The 26,727-nt window shown below is 53.1% G+C and overlaps 1 protein-coding gene across 1 annotated transcript; it reads right to left on the reverse strand.

The window, feature by feature from the left end:
* Positions 1–856: 856 nt before the first annotated feature.
* STARD10 (StAR related lipid transfer domain containing 10) lies at positions 857–23,564 on the reverse strand. Its single transcript, XM_060607689.3, has 6 exons — positions 23,358–23,564; positions 4,899–5,046; positions 4,186–4,289; positions 3,400–3,517; positions 1,527–1,579; positions 857–1,276 (listed from the first exon to the last, which is right to left on the reverse strand). The coding sequence occupies exons 1-6, from the start codon at positions 23,562–23,564 to the stop codon at positions 1,031–1,033; spliced, it is 876 nt and encodes a 291-aa protein (XP_060463672.1). The 3' UTR covers positions 857–1,030.
* Between the last annotated feature and the right edge of the window lie 3,163 nt (positions 23,565–26,727).

Genomic DNA, 26,727 nt, shown 5'->3' on the forward strand with positions numbered 1-26,727 from the left:
CCCAAATTCATATAGGATGTAGAAACACCAGAAAAGGGCAGAGCACAGAGCCTTCCTCCTCACCTGATAGCAGGGATGGCCCTCAGGCAGCAGAGGTACCTGGAGGCCACAGAGAACAGGTGAGGTCCAGGCATCCCTCTAGGTCTCAAAGCCTAGAGCTCCAAGCAGCCAGATGGAACACAGTACCAGGGACTGGTATCTGACCACTGGCAAAGGACCGGGAGCCCCACCTTTTCTGTTAACACAGGTGTGAGGTCTTCAAAGTGACCTAGGGAAGGCTCAAATCACAGGACCTAGTCCCTCCACTGCACTTGAGTCTGATGACCGTCACCCTCAACCCCCAACCTTCCATCCTCCACTCTGAGGCCCACAGCCCTGCGGTCTGAGACCCAGGAACCTCTCCCCCTTCCTTATGTGACAACTGGAGAGCATCAGATCCTCTACCAATGCAGGTGGTACCAAAGGGGCCTTAGGCTGAAGGTCACACAGTAGAACCTCACCCTCTGAACCCTGAACCAGGGTTTCCGGCCAGACCCACTTCTATTAGAGCAGTGAATGGTAGCCAAATAGCCTGGAGCAAATGGCAGAATGAACATGTAACAAGGACACGTGAATGGATGAGTGAACTAAGGAACAGACACAGGAAAACAGAACACACCATGGACAGGAGGAAGGGGTGACGACCTGACACATACTCCAGCTACACAAGGGGAAATGAGGGGATGTCTAAAGGGGCAAAGGCCAGGGGATCAATAATAAAATTAACAAAATGAACCCTAGAACAAGGGGATTAAAGGTGACAGTGGTCAGTGGTCATGCCCGGGCAGGTGGGAAACAGGCACAGCGACGAGCCAGCTGAGGCTGTGGGATCGTTTATTGGGGCTGTGTCCAGTGGGGCCGCAGCGCCAATCTGGGCCCCAGCCCAGCGTCCCTAGGAGGCCCAGGCGGTGGGGGAGGGGAGAAAGCGCGGGAGGATCCGCCACCGCTGACCCCACTCCATCTTGTCTAGGTCTCTGCGGTGGTGCCGCAATCAGGTGAGCGAGGTGTCGTCGTCGCTGCCCTCGCCGCCCGCGCCGCCGGTGCGCTCCTCCCGGCTCTCCGTCACCGCGCTCTCATCGATGTTCTCCAGCGAGTCCGCGTGCTGCACGGAGAGCTCCGACAGCGCCAGGCTCGGCAACGGGCTCTGCTCCGGGTGTAGCCACGGCTTGAAGTGCGGCTGATGTTTCTGCTTCCACTCTGGGTACTTGACGCACGCCTTGTACATCTTCTTCATGGCCTGGGGGGGCCGCCACACATCCGAGTCAGGGGTGGACACGGCGTGGGACTGAGTCTTCGCCACTTCCCGGCCTGCGCCCTCCAGTGGTTCAGTCCCCAGCTCCCGGGACCCTGACTCTAGCCCATTTCATAAATCTGCCCCTCAGCCCTGACTCCGCCACCCCTGACTCCCAGTCTCCATCCCTGACCCACCCCCTCAGCTGGAACCCTCTCCCGCTGCTTACATACCCCAAAGTCCCAAGGCCACTCACCTTGGGAGCCAGGAACTGAGAAGATTTATTCACTACCCACTTGGGTAAGGAGCCTATGAGAGCAGGGAAGAGTAATGAGGAGAGAAGGGAAGAAGCAGCCTCAGGGACCCAGCTCCCTCCAAACATACATATCAACCTACTCCTTCCAGCCTGGGGCTTCCAAGGAGGCTACCCTCTTCTCCATGGGAGGGGAGGAGGCTGTGAGGCAAGTCCTGTAAGACTTCATCATCCTCACTCTCTCTTTCTGTCTCAGACCAAGGTCCCCAGGCTCAATTCTGTCGTATCCCCTCCCCCAAACCCACCTGCTATACCCCTCCTGTCCCTCTGCTAAGCCCCAGAGCATGGAAGAAAACCACAGGGTCCTAAGTGACCACAGGCTACAAGTGGGTTGAAATCCTGACCCACCAAACTCCTGCCTGTCACCTCCCCTCCACTGACATTCCTTCTCATACCCAACCTGTGAATGGCCCTGATGCTCTACCCCGCCTTCTACCTGTCCTCCCAAGCCCCCTACCCCAGGCAGCCTAGCTGCTACACAGACCTCTTGGCTAAGCTCCCCATCCTGGGCTCGCCTGGAATCCATAGCTGGTAGCCCAACCATCCACCCTGTCTCATTCCCAAATGTCTGCTCTTGCCTCTGACACCCAGCACACTCAGTCAGTGAGGTGCTAGGGAGCCCTGGGCCTACATCACTGGGTGCTTGGTGGGGTTGGGGCACACCCGGGCAAAGATGTTCAGGGACTACCCGTCCTCTAGACATTCACCCATTCACTCACACTCCACATCCACTCCATGACACTTACTCTGGGCCAGCCCCAGGGACCCAAAGAGCAACTCACTGTCTGAGACGTGACAGTGTACCAAATGCTCTGCTAGAGGGGAATGGGCCTGAGAGCATGGAGCCAGTGGTAACTCTGGGCATCAGGGACAGAGGAGGTAACATGTGAGGCAGTCCTGGGGGCATGCATAAGGGAGGAGAGATGTTTCTAGGATGAGGGAAAAAGCTGCCTAGACAGGGAGGTGGGACGGTGTAAGGTGTGAGGAAGGACTGGGAAATGTGGGGAGGGGGCTTAGACTTCACTCTGAGGGCAACAGAAAGTCACAGAAGAATTTGAATCAGAAGAGAATCATGAGGAAATGCATGTTTGGGAAAAATCCCTCTGTAGCTGTATGGACAGAGAAGGTCGTTGACTATGGAGAGAAATGACAGATTCAGGAGCTATTTAGAAGGTACAATCAATAAGAATTGGTGGCCAGACCTGGGAGCTGAGCAGAGGGCATCCCAGTCAACCGCCAGGTTCTTGGTATGGGTGACTAGGGGGAGGTTTAGGAGAAGGGGAAAACTAGGAGGGGAGATAGTTCATAGTTCAGCTTTGGACCCAGTGAGTCTCAGGTCCCAGAAGACATCTTAAGGGATGAGTCCAGGAGGCCAATGGCCACAGGGATCTGGTTCCCAGCAGAGAGAGACATGTCAGCTGGCCACAGAAGCCTTGGGAGTAGCTGAACCTTCCCAAGGGAGGAGAACTGAAGCCTGGAAAACTCAGGGCCTCTGGGATGGGCAGAGGATGGGAGCTAGCAAGACAGATGGAGTGAAAGCAGACAGTAAGCAGGAAGCCAGTCAGAGCATGGAGGTGTGGGAGCCCAGGAAAAGAGCTCCAAGCTTTGTCATGGAGCAATGGCTACCACTTTGGCCTTTGCTTTTCAAACCAGTATAAAGTCTCAAATCTTGGTTCAAATGATATTTTGGATGGAGATGCCCCAAAATACAAAACAGCTCCTAACACAGGCTCTTTTTGATCCCTAGTAGATCAGGCCACATCTCCTGTGGTATAGGAAAGGATCCCATGATAAGCTGCCAGGGCCAAGCCCTCACCTTTGGGGTCCACCTGGGCCAGGTAGGTGATGACGCAGCTCTTGGGCCCCGTGCTCTGGATGAGGTAGCCCGTCTGGATGGACACAGCTCGGACCAAGTCTTTCCGAGGTGGGTATTTCTGGGGATGGAAGGCAAAGGGAGGTGAGACTGAGGGTTGGGACAAAAGAAGTGTCTTTATGAGTACATACACACACACACACACACACACACACACACACACACACACACACACAGAGTCAGTTAGTTCACATCCCCTGGCATCCACTCCAGAACAGGCCTGATGTTGGTATAGGCAGAAAGAGAGGACTCAGTCTAGGTCACTGTTGCCTCTCAAGGTTTCCCTGTTCCCCTCAGGAAAGCCCTCAGTCTGGAGTCAGGGGTCATGAGCACATACATGGGCATTCACACATGCACTCATCTTTGCCCAGGCCAGCTGTACCTGCCTGTCTTGCCTGCTGTGGAGATCAAGGTGGCCCAGCCTCAGGGAAGTAAGAGGCCCTGCCTCTTACTACTTGCACCCCCTTTCTGAGCCAGCCCATCCCACTTGCCCACAGTGATGGCTCACATCACCCTCTTCTCATCTGCCTGAGAGCTGAGCAGGGAGACAAGAGCCATTATTCTCACTATATAGTAAGGAAACTGAGGGCCAGAGAGCTTCGTGCCCAGACTAAAGTCACATGAAAGTCATGGTAGTAGCCAGAAGCCTCTTCCTGGGCCAGGCTTGCTGGCCCAGCCGTACCTGGGACCTTCCCCTGCCCACCCAGCAGGGAAGGCAGGTAGACTCACAGGATGTTTGACTGAGTAATTCATAATGATGTAATCAGTGCCCATGGGGAGCCAGGAGCGGAGGGTGATGACATCACGGTTCTTCAGGGGCTTTGGACACCTCCCTGTGGAGGGCAAGGGACAGTTCAGCAAGACCTCTGGTCTGCCTGCCTGCAAGGGAGGGCATAGCAGAAGCCAGGGACACAGGAATGCCTAGTTAATCGCCAGTCCCCCCGATCCAAACAGATACACCCCCCCACCCACCCACCAGACCACAATCCCAGAGCTGACACTAGGAAAGAGACAGAACCCTCTCCCTTCTTGTCACCAGCCATTCCTGCTCACAACCTCACACGGCCCTTACCTTGCTGGCCGGGCCTGTTTGTATATGTGAATGTGAATATATTATTGTGAGTGTGTGTATCAGAAAATGTGTGACTGTGAATATGTGGCATGTGGCCATGGAGTGTGTACATGACTCTGTGTGCATGTGTGTGGAGTGTGTATACATGAACATGGGAGTGCATATGTGTTTGTGAGTGTACGTGTGTGTGCCCAAGAGTCTAGGAGTGGACAGAAATGTCAGGGAGGGCAGCTCTACAGCTTAGCACTCAGGTCTCTGAGCAGCCTGGCCATGGGAGTGATCACAAGGAGGAAAGGTGGGAGAAGGAAGCTGGGCTGGAGGCCTGGATGGAAGCAGGGAGGCTAGGATCAGTGTTCTTGCGCCTGCTCACAAGAGTAATAGCCCACGTCAGCATTGACTGTTAAGCGGGCAATGTCGAAAGTCTCAATGACGTTGCTGTCCCACTTCTTTCGATATTCAATGTCGTGTAGGACGTCATAGAGTGTCTCAGCTGGCACATCGCGGCACTCCATCCGGCACTGCAGACAGACACATGGGTTGTTAGAGTCACACAGGGCTAAAAGCCCCGGCCAGGAGACCAAAGGGCAGACAGGCAAGAAGGGGAGAAAGAACATGAAGAAGAGCTTACCTGTCCAGCCCTCCCAGAAGCCACCCGTGCGAGGAGAGAGACAGCCCCTGTATCCAGAGACCATCTCCCCCATCTCAGCTCCCACCAAACCTCCCGTTCCATCCCAGTCTCCTTTTCCAGGAAGCCTTCTTGAATGGCCAGGCCAGACCTTCTGGACTCCCATACACTAAGTCTCTGTATCTATGCCCTCCCAGACCACTGATCTTCATGGGTGGAGGCTCATGGCTGACTCAGCGGAGAATCTGGTATGGTTACATGCTAAATGAAATGAAAGCTTAAACAAACAAATACCTAAATGGATGCTTTCTTTCATCCATGGTACTCACCACCTGACCATACAATTTACCTTTTTTTTTTTCCTTCATCCAACAAATATCTTTGGATTTCTTACAGTTTTTAGCTCTGTCCTCAAAGAACTTTCCGTCTAGGGGAGAGAAGAGCCAAGGATCCCCTTTTTTATTTAACCTTCAAAACAACTCTGCCAGACAAGAAATGCAAAGAGGAACTTGAGGCTGAGAGAGGTTAAGTAACTTGACTAGGGTCACCCAGCTAGTAAGCAGCAGAGCTGGGATTTAACCCAGATCATATGTCTGGGAAGCAAGTAAAAACAGAACTAGGTTTTGCTAGGTTTGCACTCAGCAAGGTGAAACTTAGTTCACGTCCTTATTCGGTGATTGTTTTCACCCAAAAGCTCAAAGCCTAGGCTCAAGGTCCCCTCAGCAACTGGACAAGTTTTCTTATGTAGTTTAAAAAGGTCTCCCAGACCTGGGCATTCAGACAGTGCCACGGGAAACACATAGAAAGCAAATTTTGGTTTTCTTAATTCTAAAATTGGGCTGATACCTCCGAGTATTTCTGTGAGAGCAAAATGTGGTCATGTATGTAAAGCACTTAGGATAGTACCTGGCAGAAATAAAGGTAACACCTCCACTGGTGGCTGGAGAAAGAAGGGCGGGGATGGGGGGTGGGTGTAGGGAGAGAAGGAAAAAAAAAAAAAAAAGGATAGTACCTGGCATGTGGTGAGTGTACCTCTCAGTATCTCTGGGAGATCTTTCTACTTAAATCATTTCCTTATTGTAGAAACAGTACTATATGTTTTAGAAAGTTAGACATACAGACAGCAAAAAGAAAACCATCATATTCTCATCATTTAGAGATTGCCACTGTTAACACTTTGGTGATTGTTCTTCCCAAGCCTTTTCTGTGCATATTTCCCCCGAATGAGATTATTCTGTGCATTCCATTTTGTAACCTTCAGGCAACAATCTCTACCATTTTGTTGCAGTAAATTTTCAGCACATCTAACACTCAGAGCATATTCACATTTTTCCAGTCGTCTCAACCAGGGCCCAGCAGAGCTCCTGTAAAGAAGCATGATGAGAGGAAGGGCCGTTTGCCATCAGTGAGGTAGTCACCAGGGAACACACACCATCAACATTCATAGGCGCATCTAAGGAGTGGGTCTCAAGAAGTGTGCCCTTTGGGCCCCCAGAGAGATACAGAAATTTGCCATGGAGATGGGAACTCCAGAAGCTCACTGACACCAGGCTCAACAAAGCTGTTCGGGGCAAAGGAATAAGGAATGTTCCATACTATATCTGTGTGCAGTTGTCCAGGAAACTAACAAGGATGAAGATTCAAACAAGCTCTATGCCTTAGTTACCTGCGTACCCACATCACTTTCAAAAATCTACAGACAATTAATGTGGATGAGAACTAATTGCTGATTTTCAAATAAAGATATAAAACTGCAAAAAGAAAAGACAAGACAGACAAAATCAAAGTTTGAGGACAGATTCTAGCCTGCAAAAACTCACTGTGTGAGTCTGAACAAATCACCTTCCCTCTCTGCTTTTCTGATCCATGAGGAAGGTTATAACTCTAGATCCAGTCATTTAACTAACAGCCCCAATTCTAGTCCTGTGCAGAGCACAGAACAATCAGAGGTGAATCTGAGACCTGTCCTTGAGAGGCTTCTAGTTGAGGGAGGAGACCAACCTGAAAATGGAGAGGGGCCCTAAACTGCCCAGTGAGGGCACAAAGGAGGAGGTCAGCTCCGCAGAATGGAGGCAGGCACCTCTTCTCCACTAATACTCAAAAGGTCCTGGTTCCAGGTCTTCCTAGAGAAATGCAGGATTCTGGGGCTGGGTGAGATAAGATGAGCCTGGAACATCTTATTGTGCCAGAAAGTAAGGACATACTCACAGAATGATAGGGACCTTGCCAAGCAGATACAGGAGCCAGATGAAGGGCTCCCACTGACTGGGTGAGTGACTTGTCAGGGTCTGCCCAAGGCTTTGCCAGTTTTAGCATCGAAAATCCCACATCCTAGGAAAACCCTCCATCCCAGACAAACTAGGAGAACTGGCCACCTACCACAGGCTAAAGCTAGGACAACCCGAGTATCAAAATAGTGATAATCAGGGCACCTGAGTGGCTTAGTCAATTGAGTGTCCCACTCAGATTTTGGCTCACATCATGATCCTGGAGTCGTGGGATCAAGCCCTGCATCAGGCTCTGTGCTAAACATGGAGGCTGTTTAAGATTCTCTCTGTCTCCTTCTGCCCCTCTCCCCTGCTTGCACATGCACGCTCTCTCTCTCTAACATACAAAATAGAATGAAAAAATAAAATAGTATAATAACAGATTATATCGAGGCTCCTGAGTGACTCAGTTGGTTAAGCGTCCGACTTCAGCTCAGGTCACGATCTTGCTGTTCGTGAGTTCAAGCCCCACGATGGGCTCTGTGCTGACAGCTCAGAGCCTGGAGCCTGCTTTGGATTCTGTGTCTCCCTCTCTCTCTGCCCCTCCCCCCAATTACCCTCTGTCTCTCTCTCAAAAATAAAAAGCTTTAAATTAAAAGAAAAATTTTTTAAAAGATTATATTCCACTGAAGTAAATAGGAAGCCAAAGTACATATAGGTATGAATACATAAATGGAATGTTTGATGAGGAATAGGGTATTACTTCCCATAAAATACTTAATTACAAAGGGAAAATGAGTAACTTCATTGTAGAGAAGCATGGCAGACCCCTCCTGAGTCAAGTGATCACAGTAAACATTATTAGTAATGAGACAAGTTACAACTGGGTGTTGCCTGATAGAATGCAACGAAGAGAATACAGGCACCACTTAGGTGACATTTCTGCCAAAGATGCATAACTGAAATCCAATCATTAGAAAAATCAGACAAACCCCAAATAAGGGACTTTTACAAAAGTCTCCCCTGCTGAGTGTCAGGGTTGTGAAAGTCAAGGAAGTACCCAGGAACTCCCATCACACCTAAGGAGACTAATGACACGTGTGAAGGAACGAGTGAGTGAGTGAGTGAGTGAGTGAACGGAGTGAGGGAAGGGCTGGGATGGTGAGAAAGGCGTGGGGGAAGGTGGCAGAGGTCAAACTGGCAGCGGCAGCAGCAGCAGCAGCCGGACGACCTGTACTGAGCAGCTGTGTGGAGGTCTGGACGCTGCAGCAGACATTCAATGCAAGCTCACTCTTCACCCCAAATTATGAGCTGGCATTACTCCTGTGCTGTGCATAGAAGACTAGGGCCCAGGAGATTAAGCAACCTGTCTGAATCAGACAGCAAGAAAGCAGCAGAGCAGGGATTCAAAACCAGATTTTCCTGTACTCTCAACCATCAAGGACCACTCACGTGCGGCTTCTGAGGAAATGAGAACTTCTCTATAGCCAAGCTGACTTGGCTTTACAAGTCCTCAGAGGTGTTATCCTGGGCAGTGAGTGTGTGGAGGGGCAGTGACGACAGAATTATGCTCTTGGGCTAAAACCCTACCTGGGACTGCCTCTTCCCTCTGGTCAGGCTCAGCGTGCACAAGGACCCAGGTGCACTCACGGCTGGGGGTTGGGTGCACCCTGAGGAGAGGCCCACACTGCCCAGACACCGCTCAGGGCTGTTGTGGCTTCAGGACCAAAGGCCTCCCTCTGAGACAGCGGGAAGTAGGCGGGGCTTGCATGGCCACGAGACAGACCCAAGACAGACCTGGCAGTTGAGTGTAAACTTTGCATAACATTTCATCTTTACACTTGATCTTAGCCAAAAGGCTGAGAAGCGATAACATTTCATCTTCAAAACAGGGGAACTTTAAAGGTTTCCCAGGCTGGTGGCAGGCTCTTGGGCAGGAAGGCCGGCAGTGGCGCTCTGCTGGCAGGGCAAGAAACCCTGGCTGGGGCGGTGGTACTGCAGGTGACAAAACAGGCAGGCTGGGTGGCTGGTCCAGAGAGCAGAGTGGAGAGTGACCGTGGGCGTCCTCATCCCATCTGGCTCCCAGCCATGCTCTTTCCACAGCCCCCAGGAGCTAGGGGCCTGTGCCAAGAGGGGTAGATTACATAGGGCATTGTTCCTGCCCACTGTGGCAGCTGCCACATTTGCGAGGTGTAATTCTAAGAGGCTTCAGAGGGATGGTGGGGGTAGCGGTGAGTCACTGGAGAGCACCTGGGGGGCAGGCCTGTGACCGGATCCCACAGCCATTGGGCCCTGGGCAAGTCAGTCACTTCATCTGGACATCTGGGAGCTGCCCCTGCAAGCCAGAACTGAAGGGGGTTTGCTCTGGGTTGCTCAGTCAAGGAGCCATGCTGAGCTGCAAAACCCTCAAAGCCTGGTTACAGCGGGGAAGCTGACTTGCAGCTGAGAAAACTGTGGCCCAGAGGGAGCAAGTGACACCAGAGAAACTACAGACCATATTTCCCACATTCCACTCTCTCCAGCCCCAGGAGGTAGAAAACTGGAATTGCTCAGAAGCCCTGGGACCTGCACACCCTCAACCCTCAACACACTTAGTCCTACGGAGCCATGGTCAAAAGGGACTGGACAAGTGAAGAGGGCCACCAGGGAAGACTCTTGCAGGTTTTGAGCCTGGCAATCCCAGGTTCCCATTCCAGTTCCTTCCCCTTGGGCACAAGCTCCTGAGTCTTAGTTTCTTCACATGAAAAACAAGGATAATAAGAGTACTTATCTCATGGGGATGTTGTGATTCAATTAAACGAGATCATGTATGCAATATACCTGGCACATAGTAAATACTCAAAAAATAGTAGCTGTTAGGACTTCAGCCGGCTTCCATGAGCAGCCATTCACCCTTCCACAGGATAGGACCAGGTCACATTTGCATTTTGTGCCCTTTATGCTTCTCTGGCCTCATCCTGGGGCCTGCCTATTGGTCCATCCATTTATCTATCCACCACTTTCTTTCTAGAGTCTGCTATATACCAGGACACTGCAACTGGGCAGGAGGAACTTGGAGATGAGCCAGAGGCCCCAACAGGTGGGTAGCATGAGAGACAAGGACACAGAATCCCAGCAGAGAATGAGTAGGGGTGGGGGAGAGGGGCACAGTAACTGTGGGAGCAGAAGGCAACAGAGCCTAAAAGGAAAAGGGGCAGAAGTGCTGCAAGGGGAGAGAGGACATTTCAGCAGAGGGACTGGTGAGTACAAATACCTGGAGACTTAAAAAAAATAAGTACAGGGGCACCTGGGTGGTTCAGCTGGTTAGGCTTCCAACCAGCTCAGGTCATGATCTCGTGGTTCGTAGGCTGGGGCCCTGCATTGGGTTCTGCTCTGACAGCTCAGAGCCTGGAGCCTGCTTCAGATTCTGTGTCTCCCTGTCTCTCTGCCCCTCCCCCACTTGTGCACGCTCTCTCTCTATTTCTCAAAAATAAATAAATAAACATTTTAAATAAATAAATAATTAAGCACCAAGCAGGATCCAGTGCCCAAGCTGTGTCTCATTGTGCCCCTCTCTTCTCTCCCACCCTTGCCCTGTGCTTCTCTGGAGGCCTTCCCAGTGCTCAGCTTTAGAGAAGGAGGGATCTCCACAGAGGGAGGGAAATGGTGGGGAGAAGGGCTCCAGTATCTCCCAGGACCCAGGGAGATAGCTGAGCCGAGACAGGGGACAAGAAGTAAGGTCACCTCCACAGGGCTGTGGTATGGCCTTGAGGGCCAAAGGCCAGGTCAGTAACCTGCAAACTGACAGACAGGTGGATCCAAGTTTGGCCCTCACCCCAGGTCTCCAGTATCCTTGCCCATGGGATACGTGCAACACACGGATTATCCCACAGTCCTAGGGACCCAGGAGATTATCTCTTCCTCCACACTCTTCAGTTACCACTGGGGAGAGTGAGGCCCAGAGAAGGTAAGGGGTTCGTGTGGGCTCTGAAACATCCCACAGGCTGTGCTGACTACTCACCATGCTGCATTTTAATAGACAGTGTTGTAAAAGGAATAACTGTTATGCAAATCATCTTTTCCCAACAGAACCATATTCAAATCAAAGGAAGCATTCCTGACTAGGGGTGGGGTACTCACTATCAAATCAATCACAGCCTTGAATGATAAGCACAACCTGAATAACCATTACCATGTACCAATGGCTCCAAATCACTGCCTAAGTCATCATCACAGAGGAGACAACAACACTTGGCCCATGGACCCCATAGGAGCTGACATGTAGGTCAAACCGCCTCTGCCAGTTGTCTGCAACACCAAGCTGTATCCTGTACAAATACTGTCTCTTATCCTCCCAACACCCCAATGGGTATCATTATCCCCATTTTACAGATGCAAAAACTGAGGCCCAAGCATTACAAGGATTGACCAAGGCCTGAAGGCTAAGAGTGGTAAAGCAGAGAACTATCGCCTGGGTGTGTCTGACCCCAGATTGTTAAGGCTTTCTGCTACCTTCATCAAGGGGCAGGACTGGCCCAGCTCAAACAACATGCTGGCAACTGGAGACTGTCTTAGTTAATTGACGGTTATTATGCAGAGCTCATCGGATTCGGAGGGCTTGCTCACCAGGAAAGCGAAGCTCAGACATTCTTCCTCAGAGCAGAGTTCCTGACTCCACCCTCAGACTGCACTGGGCTCAAAGACAGAGCTGTACTTTCCCAAAACTCCACCCAGGTGCTCTGCACCTGGAAGACCCCTGAGAATCTTTCAGCCACTGCATTGCCCCACCAGACCCAGCCAGGCCACACACAGGCTCATGTTTACATAGCAGTTCCAGGCTGCCTAGGGCAGACAGGCCTCTGCCCAGCTACATCCTGCTTTCCTGGCCTTGGCCTGGGCAAAGGACTTCAGCTCTGAGTCTCAGTATCTTCATCTGTCAAACAAAGATAATCCTCCCCTCAGAATGGAGCTGTGAGGATTAAGTGAGGCTTGTACAGAAAGCCCCAACAGCAGCTGCTCTTCCTCCAGCCCCAAGCCCCAGTGTCACCACCCCCCCCCACCCCCACCCCCCCACCCCCGCTCCAGGACTTCTCAGGCCCTGCCTACAGGAGCACTTTCTTGCTAATCCCCAAAGGGCAGGATATACAAGGCCAGGGAACAAAGTTTAAAAAAACAAAATGCCCAGATCCCTCCAGTGTGGATGGACAGGGAGCAAATGGGCAACCCTCTTCCACCAGGGCCCTACAAAAATGTATCTGCTCCACCATCACAGCCCACACAACCAGGCACTGCCAGCTCCATGTCAGCCCTGGTGCTGAGAGATGCAGCCTGGCCTGGGGCATATAGCAGGTGAGAGGCTCAGCTTCAGCAGCGCCTCTGCCTCCTGTTCTGAAGGGACCCCTCCCAGGGGCCCCCAATGTCTCTCCCAAAGGCCTCAAGAAGCCAGCATTAAGCCAAGTTGATAAAGCACCTGCCCTTGCCTCTGGGTTTCTGGAGCTCCCAGAATGCAGACCTCTAAGACCTTCCTCCATGTCCCCCCCAAATCTCAAGAATAGCTCAAGGGCACTGACACAAGGGGTTGGAGAGAAAGTGGGGAATGGGATGCAGGAGGAGAGAGGTCTCATCAGTTCTGCTTTCTGAGAACTTTCCTTCTCTGGCTCCTTCCCTATTTTGTTTTTGAACAAACTTCAGTCTGGCTGTTCCCTGTCCAGAAAGCCCTTCCTGTCCTTAAATCTTTTAGGATGACCTGGGGCCTACTTCTTGTCTCCTCCACCCCCAGGGCCTCCCTCTATCAGCATGCATTGCAATGCACTGATTGGCCCACAGTGCTGTGGCCCCCTTATTCATCTTGGCATCCCCTGTATCTGGCATGGTTTAATAAAGACATATTTCTGAAGGGAAGGATGGACAGGTGAGACAGAAAAGAGGTTGTGCCTGTGTAGGCTTCTCTGACTTTTAGAGGGCAGGGGCCATGGCCAGTGGTCCTTAGAGCTTCTGTGGACTTCAGAAGGAAGAATCTTGGTGAAAACCTCCTAGACTTGTAAAAATCTCCATGGCACTTGAGGCTTACTCCTTCTGCCATCATCCTTACATAAAATGCAGTGTAGGGGTAGGAGGTGTCAGAGACAAGTTCAGGGAAGATTCTGGGACTTGCTGAAAGATCCTTAATAGTTCTGATAGTTAAAGAAAAGTAAATTTAAATGGTACTGAGGTGTGAATTTATATTTTAGTAAATTAGCTAAAATATACAAAATATTTACTGCTTGTGAGGACATGCTAAGACTGTTACACAGTTAGTGACACCAAAAATTGGTTCCACTATTCTGAAAAACTATTTGGCAAATTTTTTTTAAGTTTATTTATTTATTTTGAGAGGGAAAGAGAGAGAGCACATGAGCATGAGCATGGGAGAGGGAGAGGGAGGGAGAGAGAGAGAGAGAGAGAGAGAGAGAGAGAGAGAGAGAACCCCAAGCAGGCTCTGCGCTGTCAGCACAGAGCCTAATGTGGGGGTTAATGTTGTGAACTATGAGATCATGACCTGAGCCAAAATCAAGAGTCAGACACTTAGCCGACTTGGGCCACCCAGGCTCCCCCATTGGCAAATATTTTTTAGGTCATAAAAATGTCTCTCAACTCAATTCCTGGAACTCCAGGACCAGAAATTTATACTCAGAAAAAAACACCAAAGAAACTTGCTACAATATTTATGACTATATTATTGCATTTATAATTAGCAAAATATATTGAGAACCTGGAACATCACCAACAGCTGGGTCTGGTTGGGTTAAGACACATCACCTGGATGATTGCTGCTCAGCTACTGAGAACTGCGCATGGCTCCCCACCACCCACCCAGGGAAGGGCAGGCTCTGAACCTTTAGAACCCAGAACAGGCCTGCATGGAGCAGCTGCCGGAAATGTAGAATTAATAATTCGGTAGCAATACAAGAAACTTTTACAGATGCAATGTTAAATGAAAGAAGAAGATACAAACTTGTACCTGTGCCAAGGTCTAAAGTATGTATAAATTATGTACACTCTTGTGTGAGAGTTGAAAGGAATCAAGGAAAAAGTTTTACTCAGGAATTGAGGCTCTGGTGATTTATTTTTCCTTTTTGGATTCTTGGTACAACACAGTTTATACAAGACATAGAAACCATACTTTTTTCCCCGAGTTGAGAGTGTTGTCCAGAACCTGGAGGTCCTTGTTCCCTGGATCTGGAAGTCTGGGCTGAGCTGAGATGGGGCCTGAGGCTGCCCATGTTAATGCTGAGTTACCTTAGAAAGGCTCCGCATCATCTGACCATGCTAGGAGTGGAACCAGAGGGGGACCCCCCCCAAAGCTGCACAGGCAATGACAACTGTGGGTGTGCAGGGCAGGGAAGAGGATGCAGGAGGCCAAGATGCAGCTACAAGGAGGAGCACCTAAGTGGAGTCCTAAAGGATAAACGGAAGAGCAGATGCACTCAGATGAAAAGGAGGTGAAAGAGTTCTGGGCAGAGGTGCTGGCATGAGCCTGGGGGCTGGAGGAAGAGGAGGGCTCAGGTAGTTCCACTGGGTAACCTGAGTGAACATGGAAGGAGGCGGGAGGAAATGGAGCTGTCCCTAGAGAACCTCAGGCTGTTCATTCATTCATCCATTCAGCAAAAGTTAATGGTGTGCTAAGAGCTTCACAAATTCATTTAATTCCATCCTCTCAATTACCTGGGAGGAGGGAAGATTATGCCCATTTGTAAATGGTAGCTCAAAAAAGTGAAGAGAGGAACCAACACAGAACCCAGTGTGACCCACAGTTCACCAAGGCTATTCCCTGAGAACCAGGTTCTGCTCTGTGGAGGACCCAAGGAATTCCAGGTGAGCGAGCACCTGGCAAGGTGAGGCCTGTCCCTGAGGATCCATGCGAGGGGCTGGGTCCGTTGGGGCTGGCTCTGTCTGGAGTGAGGGGAGCTGGAAGGACACAGAGAGCATGTGTGGTGTGAGCCCAGAGCAGGGGCTCTTTCCCCCATCTTCTAGCTCAGTATCCCCACCTGTACTATGACCACACAAGCCCTATGGCCCTCTATTCTAAAAGGAAAGGAATCTGGCACCAAATACCTCCAAACCATCTTCTCCCCAAAATTGGGGTCCCCTTGAGACTATGGAGAGTGCAGGTGCTGCCATCCCTCCCCTAGACAGGGCTCCTAAGTCTGCTCAGGCAGACTAACCCAGGCTCTTTGCTATGCTCTCCATCCAGCGCTGAGTGACTCATACCTGCTCTGCCTCCTTCCTCTGTCCTTCCCCCGAGTCTCCAACAGCTTCCCTGGACCCATACTGCACCCCTCAGACTCTAGACCAGCAGGCCCCAGCTGCGCAGCAGTGAGAACCATCCTGCTCTGACATCTCAGAAGCTGACCTCCTGGTCTGGAGCTCCTGCCACTCCAGCCCTGGAGGAGGTGGGAGAGCCAGACAGAAGAGGGAGGAGAGGAGAGAGGCAGAGAGTGGGTGGGCCTGGAAGAAAAGGAAGGGATGGGGGAGACTAGTGACACAAGACACGAGACAATGGCCAGGGCTGGCACACAGACATCAAGACAAACACAAACTGGATAAACACCTCCCAGGGCTCCAGAGACAGCCCAATGCCCCCAAAGCACTCTCTCTAGTAAGCTCCAGACAGCGTCTTTGACAGCCTCCTGGGCATCACCCCCTGGACGGCCCACAGGCTCTCACTCACCATGTCCAGTACTGTCGTGTTATCCACCCCAGTGCCCACTGCCCTGTGCTCCCCTCCAGTGCCTAGAACCTAGGCATGGCTCTGGACTCATCCCTCCCTCTCATTCCTGGGATTGCACTCAGCCATGACCTTCCAACAGCTCCTCTTCACCAACCTGAGGCAGGCTTCCTCATTCTTGCTTGGACCACTGAAGCAGCATCCTTGTCTCTGGTCTCCTGGCTCCCAAGCCAGTGCTTCCCCAGCAGCTAGGGAGCTTTCTAAAACCCAGAGCTGATGATGGCACTGCCCAGCTTGAAAGTCCCTGCTATCTTTCTCTCTCTGCCTTCAGGCCAGATCCCAACTCCAAGATGTCCTCCTCACTCTGGTTCCGCCTCCACTCCTTCTCACTCTCAGTCTGCACTCCTGCCTCTGGGAGCCTACCCCACTGAGGGATTCAGTGAGAATTGCTCAGCTTGCCACCTGGCTCCTGCTGGGCTCCCAAGGCCCCACCCAGACACCCCCCACGCTGCCAGCCACTGGCCTCCCTCTGCCTGAGTTCTCTTGGAAGGTTGTCCCCATCTTTGTCAGTCTCCCCAGTAGGCTTCAGGAGCAGGGCCCAGTGTCTCCAGCACTGGCATGGCGGCTGACAGAGTGGGTGGGAGGTATGAGAAGAGGTTTGTTGAATGAATAAAAAACTGATACAGAAAAAAAATGGGATAGGAAAGGGGACGAGTAGAGACATAAGGGCAGAAGCAGTAACCATCAGAGATGGGGACAGAGAACACACCCTAAGAGGAGACCCTGAGACCCAGAGGTAGGCCCAGAGGCTGGGTCAGGAGGCTGGATGGAGGTCGGGAGGGGAAAGCTGTGGCAGAACCAGCACTGAGCCTGGGGCTAGAGCTTCCAGGAGACAGCTGAGGAGACATAATTGGATCAGAGACAACTCTGCTGCAGTGAGGGGGTGTGACTCACACACACAGTAACACCAGACACAGAAACACACAGTCCCACACTCAGAGGCACATACACACCACCTCAGACACATGCACACACATACACACACATACACACACATACATACATTCAATATGATTTACTGAGCCCAGTCAGGTTTCTGCCCCAGGGATGTCACCTGGGCAGATGTGAAGAGGCTCACAGTCCACCCAACCGAGGACCCTATCACACACACAGTCACCCACAATCCAGCTCCACAAACAGAAGATCCACACATAGAAGGCCAGACAACCCCTATCATACCATCCTGTCTTCATAACACCACCATAACCACCATCTGGTATCTTATTTAATGATCTGTTTGCTTCTATTCTTCTTGTCTCCTCCTTAGGATGTAAGCCTCATAACAGCTGAGTCTGATCTGTCTGAGTTGCCACTAAATTCCTGGATATAACACAATACTTGGCATATAGTATGTGCTCAATAAAAATGTGTTGAATGAATGAATGTCAGAGACACACAAGGGAACTCCATCCTCTCTGTCAAGCCTCTGCCTTAGACTTTTATCACTTTTTTGGTCCAGAATCAGGTCCCAGGCAACCTGGAAGGAACCAGAGATGGGGAGGGGGGCCCGGGGGGCAGGTGCCAGGAGATAGTAGAGGGGATCTCAGCAACTAGGAGCAGATGCAAGTTGTGGCATGAAACCCAAGGATGAGATTAAATGGCCCAGGACCACAGTACTCATCCCCCTACTTCCCATGTGTGTGTGCTGCAGGGGACAGTGTACATGTGCAGGCATTTCTCACCTGCCCCAGTACATAAAGATTCTAGAGATATCAGAAGTAGCTAGTATCTGCCTTCAGGGAGCCTCGGATGAGAGGCAGGGAGGCAAATGTTAGGTTAAAGCCCTAGAGAATAGCTCCAGTGGCCCTGTGTCACACGCCCCAGGCTCTCTAATGACAGGTGAGAGGAACCTATATTTGGCATGGGATCCACCACTAAGTCCTGGGCCTGCCACTTTCTTTCATTCACTGTCTGTGTTTCTGAAGGTTCAAGGGCCCCAAAGCGCAGAGCCCAGCGCAAGCATGCCAGAGGGAATAAAGTGAGGCACCAAGAAGAACAGGGACACCTCAAGCCTAATACCTGCTCTGAACAGCTTTCCTCCCACCTGTTGTTGGCACATGCTCATCTGCCTAGGTCAGAGGCCAAGGTAAAGGATCAGGGCTGGAATAAGGTTTCTATCTTATCTATCATGGTGGCAACCTGGTTGCCAGGCCTGTGGCCCCTAGCCCCTCAGGAACCAGCTGGAGTGGCCCAGCCAAGGTCCCAGATTCTGGAGTCATAGCACCCACAGCCCTGGTTCCAGGTGGCCCAGCCAGGCGTGGAGATGCAGAGGAAGAAAGAAAACCCATCCATCTCCAGGACTCCCTCCTTCCTCTCATCTCCTGAAACTTTAAAGACTCTGGGCTGGAAACTGAGCTGGGGCTCGTTAAAGTTTAAAAGCCAGAGCCTGGGGAGCCGGGTGTGGAGGCACAGAGCCAGCCTGGGGACTAAGGGCTCTTCTGGCCCCAGGGGGACACTGACTGGAGGCACCTACCCCCACTCTGCTCAAACTCACAAGGTTCCTCACCCACCAAGGCAGGCATCAAAGGGGCTGCATATCCACAGTCTTACACCCCAGCCTGCAAAATACAGTTTGCACATTGCAAAGGGTTATGCTATAACCACCATGTCCCATCCATTATCCCTCCTAAATCTCTCTGGATGCAATCCCTTGCTCCATTCCCCACAGCCCCTGCTTTCACACAGGACTCAGCACCTCTATCCAGACAAATACAGTATCCTCCCCTTCCTCTTCCTCCTCCTCCACTTCCTACCTGCTTTATCGAACGCCCCCTCCCCCCCGCCCCAGCCTGGGATCCCAGGACCTCCAGGACCCATGTTCTAGGGCCTTGGTCCAGCTCTCTAATCATCTCCAACTCCATACTAAACCACCTGCCAGTCTCCTAATGTACTACTCTATTTCCCACCTCTGGGCTTTGCACAGCTTGCTCCTCTATATGGAAGGCTCCCAATGCAATCAAACTTGTCCATCTCATTCGCCACCCAATTCCAAAGGGATCACCTGAGCATTCCAGGAAACCTTTCCTGGCCCCCAAGCTGGTTCAGAGGCCCCCTCTGGGTCTCCATAGCTTCTGTGACAAGTGTCTGTCCATGTCCATCACATGCATAAAGGAGCTCCTTGAGAGCAGCGCTTGGGCTTGATCCTCTTCTCTGTCCCTAACCTTCAGCATAGGGCCAGGCAGAGAGGCTATCAGTGAATGTTCACTCAATGAGTAAATGAATGAATGAAGTGCCCAAAGACAGGCAGGGCAGCACTACTCAACAGATGAAGAAGCTAAAGCCTAGGTGGTGGCAGCAACCTGCCCAAGGCCATGTGGCCGTGACTCTGGACAACGTGCTCTCTCCTCCAGAGACTCAGCCTAGCCCAGAAAGACTTCCCCTAAAGTTTCCAGCCACCTCTGACCTGAGGCACTTAGAGGGAACAGACTTGAGAGTATGGAGGGGGTGGGGTGAGGGTGCCTTATGGGAGCAGGTGGACAGTGAGATAGGGAAGGGAGGGGCCGAGGAGCTTTCTCCAAAGCAGAAGGGGAGGAGCCATAAGAAAGGAAGTCAGAGAAGACAGGTCCCTACTGCTCAGCTTCCTGTAGCAAGAGGAACCTCAGGTTCTCAGCCACAGTCCCTCAAGAGACCTCCCACCAAGCCCCTCAAGGACCCTGCTCACTAGGCCCACTCCTGCCTCTGTGGTCTGCCTGTGAACATCTGCCCCGTGTAGTAGGCAGAAGTCACCTGGAACTGTCCTTCCTCTCTTTACCAGGGTCTGGAAACTTCTGAAGACAGGACCAGATCTCCTCTGCCTCTCACATGGCTAGCCAAGCACAAGGTTAGGCAGGCTGCAACACTGGAGAGTCTGAGCACATGAGCATCAAGGGCAGGGCTTGGCAGGCCATGTCATCTCCTGCTTCCTTCCCCTCATTCCTCATTTCTCTCCCATGGGCCCTTGAGTCCCATTAGTTCAGAGGCCCTTAGAGCCAGGAAAGTCCCAAGGCAGAAATGGAGAAATAGCCCAGAAAAGGGCAGGGACATACCGATGGTAATCCACAGAAGAGGATACCACAGCCAGGAATGGACTTAAGCTGGCCCTGCTTAAATGACTGGCAGACTCCTTAGTTTTGCATTTCTCATACACTCAGACATTGGCCTGGGCATTGAGAGACCTAGGTTTGGTTCCAATCTGCCCTCTGCCTTGGACCCAGGATCTGTGTTCAACATCTGCCTCTGGAACAAGGCCGGACCTCTCAGAAGGCAGTGTCTTCCTCCTCTCCAGTGCCCAAAGCACAGTGTAGACCTGAGGTCAGGCCAGGCCATGTTGGAGGCCAGGAGGGAGGAAAAGGGTAGAGATGACCTCCAACAACCTCTCCCGTTTGTCTTTGCTCCAAATGCTGGGACCAGAGCTACAGTGGCTTTCGGGGACCTCTGGACACAGGGACAGGGAGAGGATAAGTCTAGGGGAAGGGAGATGAGGAGAAAATCAATAAGGTAGACCAATAGATGGAACCCTACCCCCACCGCCACCTGAGGATCACGAGAACAGGGCATGTCCAGAGTGCAGGCTGGCTTTCCCAGCTCAAGGGGCAGGCCCACAGACAGGCTGGGGCAGGATGGGGTAAGGGGTCAAAAGCTAAACAAACACCGGTGGTTGAGTCCCAGCCCCCTGGAGTGACCCAATCATCCTTGGGGACTCTGGCTTCAGACCTGCTGTGTGACCTTGGCAAGTCACTTCCCCTTTCTGGGCCTCAGCTGTCTCATTTATCAAACAGGAATGGGATTATGAGAACACCATGTACTTCAAAGAGTTACTGATGGGGTCAAATGCCATAACGTTGACTAACAATGTGAGCCCAAGCAGGGGGGGCAGGTGCTCTGGAGTCAGGCTGGCTTGGGTCCTATGCCTGCCTCAGCTGCTCTGTGATCTTAAGCAAGTGACTCTTGGCTTCAGTTTCTTTGTAGCATGAAGACAAGCCTACTACTGCCCAGGACTGGCCTGAGGGTAAATTTGAAGATGGAAAAGATGCTTGACTCCTATCAGAAATGAGATTTCCTGCATGGAACCTGGGAATCCTGGAACCTTGGGGATGGGATGCTCAGAGACTCCTGCCCATCTCCCAGAGCTCCACTTGGCTGGGCTGAGGGGATGGGGAGTCAGGGGGCTGGCCGCTCAGGATGCCCATAGCCAAGGTCCCAGCCTCCATCCTAGGCTCCAGCTCTGTTTGCCTCCTGTCCCCAACTCTATCTCCATTGTGGGGAGAACAGAGAGAGAAAGGCTGGGAGACTGGAAATCTGGGTTCCAAGCCTGGCCCTTCTAGGACTTGGCTATGTGACCCTAGACTGGCCTCTGCCCTTCTCTGAGCCTCAGTGTCCTCACTTACACCCCAGTGAGGAGGGAGTATGAAACAGGGATTGCAAAAGGTCTTCTGGCACCTCTGCTCAGTCTGAGAGGGAAAGGAGGATCCAGGTCCCAGCTAGGGACCACAACACCCAGTTTTTCCAAGTCCCCTCCTCTCCCAAGGAAGTCCACTTGACAAGACTGATCTGGCCACAAGGGGTCTATTGTGGCAGTCTGGCCCCAAGACCCGTCAACTCCAGTCATGGACTGGGCTGGGTTTATTCATTAACCAAGCCAGTTGGAGGAGGCAGCTCCGCCCTATTGACACAGAGGGTGGGAGTACTGGACTTAGTTCAGACCTTCCCCTTCTGGAGAGCCTTAAGCCTTTCCCAGATCACAGGAAAACAACCTTGTTCTCACAACAACCTTGCTCATCTTTCATTCAGTCTGTTCCTTCCTTCTTTCCATCCTTCATTCAAACAACATCCTTGCTCTATCTGTGTTGGATGCTAGGGATGCAAAGAGGGATAGGATCTGTCCCTGCCCTCAGAGAGCACCAAGCTGGGACACACCAGCTGCCCTGTGCTTCCCTGCTCCTCAGCCTCAGACACAGTTCAGGCCCCCAGAAAGCCTCTGGCCCAGGGCCCTCAGGCCTGGGCAGAGTTCCAGATGGGGAGACACACATGGAAACCCAGAGAGAAAGAGATAATCAGATAGCTGGGATGCAGACAGAGAGTCACGGGGGCGATGGGGAAGAGAAAGCAGAAAGCATGAGCTAGAAGGCCACATGGGACAGATGGACAAAGCTGTAAACGACTAAGATTTAGTAAAGCAGAAAGGCATAGGGTCAGAGAGGGAAGGTCAGCTTTCTTAGACCGTGGTATGAAGTCAAGATGCCAGAGCTAGGTCTGAGAGCAGGTTCTGGGCAGGAGTGCCCTCAGAGTCCAGTGCCCTTCCCCTCTACCCCCCCAATAGGAATACACTGCCCTACATCCGGGAGGAGGGCAGCAGAAAGAGGAGGGCAAGGGAAAGGCAAGGGAAGTGAAGGACACAACCTACTGCCAAGAACCCATTTAAGGGAGAATTGCCCCCCTCAAAATGAGGCACTCACAGCAATACCAGATGTGCTGGGGGAGCTACCGAGGCCTCTAGACCAGAGTCTTCACCAGCCTCTGCCCCATCTAGGCCCCAAGGGGAGGTGGGCTCATTGGGTCCCAAACCTCAAGCCTGCCCGGTTCAGGCAAAGAGGAAAGTCATGGGACTTTGAGGAGTGGGGCTTAGGCTCTGAGGGAGCTGATGTGCCTGTGTCTGCCCTGCATCTGCTGGCCTCCCTTGGCCCCCTCCTCCCATAGCCTGGCCCTGTGTAAAGCAGGGACATCCAAGTCCCTGCCTTCAGGATCTGCCAACCACAACCCTAAGTCCCTGCAGGAGACTCTGGGAGCAGCCAGGGAAGGAAGAGGGAAGAGCAGCACATCAGGCAAGAAGGAATCAGGTCCCTGGCACCCAGGACTGCGGAGAGTGAGGACAGACCAGGAATTAGGGAGAGAAGGGCTCAGTCTCCCCACCTGGGATGACTCAAGTCAGGGACCCAGTGAAGACTTGCACAGCCAGCGCAGTCCCAGAAGGAGACCACTCTCTCAGGCCTGGCAGCAGCCCACTTCCCAGGAGCAGGCAAGGGCATGCAGAAGCCTGGGTTCAGGCTGAGTGAGCCAGAGTGAGTCACACCCCCTCTCCAGGCCTCAGTTGGCCCATCTGTGTGAGGAGCCCTTGCCCAACAAACTGTGCCTCCTCCTGGTTCCCTGGCAGGAAACTCCTTCTGAGTCCAGGTGCGCGACCAGGTGTCTGTGGCCCTGCAGAGGAGCAGGGGACTCCCTGTCGGAGGCAGCAAGGGCGCAGTGGAGGCTGCACGTGGGACGGAGCAATCCTACCTTGATCTTGTGCAGGGTCCGATCCATCTCCACAGCCTGCACCCACACAGACACGCCGGCCTTGCTGTAGGTCAGATTCCAGCCCTCCTCGGCCTCACACTCTGACCGGAAACTGCGGAAGTCCTGGTCGTCGGGCACCTGGACACTATCGCGGCCCAGGACTGGCCGAGGCCCTTGGGGCTCTGTTGAGGCAGCGGACTTCTCCATGGGGAGGCCCAGCGCCCTGGTCCTAGTCCCGCTCTCCTGGGTCCTCCGCGGAGGCTCCGACAACGTCGACGCGGCTGCAGATGCTGACGCCACCTTCCTGGGACCTGCAGGACCGGTTTGAGGACGGGAGTCAGTGCGCTGGGGGCGCGGGTGGGGCTGTCCGGGGTCCTGGGCCGATGGAGAGTTCGAGACAGGCAGAGGCTGGCCCCCTAGAGAGCGCGGAACCGCACAGGGCAGTCACGGGGGCCACCCCCAGGAGCGACCCCAGACCTCCCTAGGGCCGGAGTGGGGGGCGCGTATCGGGTGCGGAGGCTCCGCAAGAGCTCTTCGGGAACCCAGGGGAGGCCAGGACCCGAGGTGACGGACGGTCCGGCGGGGCTCCGCGCAGTGCCCGCCGGACCGGCTCAACTAACTCGGCAGCGGCGCCGGCGCGGGCTGCGCGCCGGGCGGGTGGTGGGGGCGGGGTGGGGCGCCCGCCCAGCCGGACGCTCACCTGTGCCCGCTGCTCCGCGGGGGCCCGCCAGGGCCCGGGGTGCGAGCGCCTCAGCCGCCGCCGCTGCCGCGGCTGCCCGGGGGACCGGGGCCGCGCGGGGGCTCCGGGGGGAGGAGCAGTGGGTCCCGCCGCCCGGCCCCGCCCCGTGCCCCCCCCCGCCCCGCGCGCCCCCTCCCTTCCTCCCTCCCTCCGGGCTAGGCTCAGAGGCTCGGGGGCTCCGCTCTCCGGGGCTCGGTATTTTCCAGGCTGCGGAGGTACAGCTGACGGAGCTCGGAGCCCCGCCCCGCCCCGCCCCGCAGGGTCCTAGCGCCCGCCCCCGCCCGCCCCGGGAGGGGCACGAGGCCGGGAGAGCGCTAGTCCTCAAGCTAGGGTTGGGGACGGGGCTGGAAGGGGCCGAGTTAGAGTGGACTCTGAGAGGAGGGGCTCTGAGGTGCTTGAAGAGGGATTCTGGAAGTTAATTGTGAGCCCCTTCTCTCCATCCCCCTCCCATACTCACAGCTATACACCCCTGCAACAACCTACTTACACACAGGCATGCTGTCCCCAGACATCCCAGAGACGCCCCCACACGACACTCCAGAGACCCAAACATGGGCACACACCCCCGCCACAATCAAGAGCAACTTAGAGATGCCAAAGCTTGCATCCCCCACCAACCACGAGGCACGCCAAGCCTACACACTTCTAACCCAGTTCACAGTGAGGTTCACAAACCCAGGAGGAAGTTGATCCAGCCCACTAGCCTCAAGGTTCATAGACTGACCAGACTTGGGTAAAATCTCCACTCCAGTCTTACTCCCAGCTGGGGGATTTAACCAGGCCCCCCTCCAGCTTTGGACTCTGGCAGTTGTCCACCACCATCTGCCCTGAGCATCCCAGCACCTGTCCACATACCTCCCATGGACTAGACTAGGCTCTCAACAGCACCTGGCCCCAGAGTTCTGGGGCTCCCCTGACCCTCTCCAGGCAGAGCTGGCCAGGGCTCCAAAGCCACGGGGCAGATAGGTCCACCAGCACTGCAGCCACCCTTTCCAGCCTGGGAGGCGGCCACTGCCACCTGCCCCCTGGGTCCTAGTGCCAGCTTTGCCTCCAGTCACTTCCAGTGAACTGAGGCCAATAAATAGTTCAACTTCTCTGAGGCCAGGCCAGCATGAGTGTGGCAGATGGCCCAAGGCTGAGCATTCACTCATTCCAGTGACTGGCCTTTGACCACAGAGGGGCAGGGAGGGCCCTTGGTGAGCTCACCTGGATGAACAGCTAACTTGCCCAGTGTCACACAGTGAGTACATAGCCATCCTGAATAGTATCCAGGTCACAGCCTCCTCCCACCCCAGGTTCCTTTCTCTGCTCTGGCTGCTCCATGCTCTCTGGGCCTTAGTTTCCCATCTATGGAATGAAGGAATAAGAATGTATAACCTCCTAGCCTCACCATCCTAGATCTCTGGGATGGAAGAGCTTTTCTTAAAGGTGCTAGAGAAAAAACGAGGAGTTGTCACAGTGTGTTCACAAACAGAGGTGTTTTTTTCCTACAGTGCTTAGGGCTCCAATACGTTTGTGAATCAGGCCCAATTTTATAAGTGAGTGGGGGTGAGCAGGGAGCCATGATGGCAGATGACCTCAAAGGGCGTTCTGCAAACTAAATCCTGTAAAATGAGCTGCAGGTCCCCATGAAGTGTGATCACCTTAGATCTCCAGTATGTGGGTGGCATAGTCAGATACTCACCCCCACCCCTTCTAACCCACATTCTTTTAATGTGTATGAGTGGTGGCAGGGGAGCTGGCTCTGGGCTCAAGATGAAGCCAGGGCTATGGCTTTCTGCTATGTACCTCCTCTGTCTCCACCCTAACTCTAGGCAGGTCACTGCCCCTCCCCTGGCCTCAGTGGTTTTGGCTGACGGCCACAACCAGATTGTGTTTTATCTCCCACAACACAGCTCAGTTGGAGACCCAAAAAGGAGTCCACAGGGCCTATTCTGTGAACTGTAGCCTCTGGGATCTACGATAAGGAAAAGAGATGGGAGCACTGGCCTGGTGGATCCTGCCTCCTTAGGGCTCCAATAACATCTCAGCAGACAGCAGGCACAAGGGCAGTAAACCTTTCATGCCCATCACCCAGTCCAGGGTAAAAGAGATAAGGCTAGGTTGACAGTAGTAACGGCAGACTGACAGAGAGGTACAGATGGCAGAAACCAAACCATTACTCAAATCTAAACAGAAATTAACCAAGAATGAATCTTTTGAAGGTCTTGGGTCAGAAGTAAGTGACCTGGTACCCCTGCTTGGATAGCCATGCCCTGGGCTCAACCTTGGGTCCTGGGTTCAGGCCAGGCTAGCTAGCCAAGTGGATGGGCAGAATCACTCCCCATCCTATTTATCATTAATTTGCCCTTGCAAGTCCCCCTCCCTCCCCTCCCCCCCCCCCCACATTTAGGTGTCTCTGGCTCAGGGGGTTATGACAGTCTCCCAAACATACCTTTAAACACCCCTGAGCAAGAGAGAAGGACCCTATCTGCTCAAGGGTGGAACAGTGAGCCCAGGAGGGCTGGGAAAGGGGACCTAGGGGAGGAGTCTGGGGGGGGGGAGTTCTAGGACTTGGCCACCCCTGCACAACCTGGCAGCACAAATGAACCTGGGTTCAAATCCCAGCTACACCTATCTCCTAGCTGTGTG

The sequence above is a fragment of the Panthera onca genome, chromosome D1 (assembly GCF_046562875.1).
Source record: "Panthera onca isolate mPanOnc1 chromosome D1, mPanOnc1 haplotype 2, whole genome shotgun sequence".
Lineage (NCBI taxonomy): Eukaryota > Metazoa > Chordata > Mammalia > Carnivora > Felidae > Panthera > Panthera onca.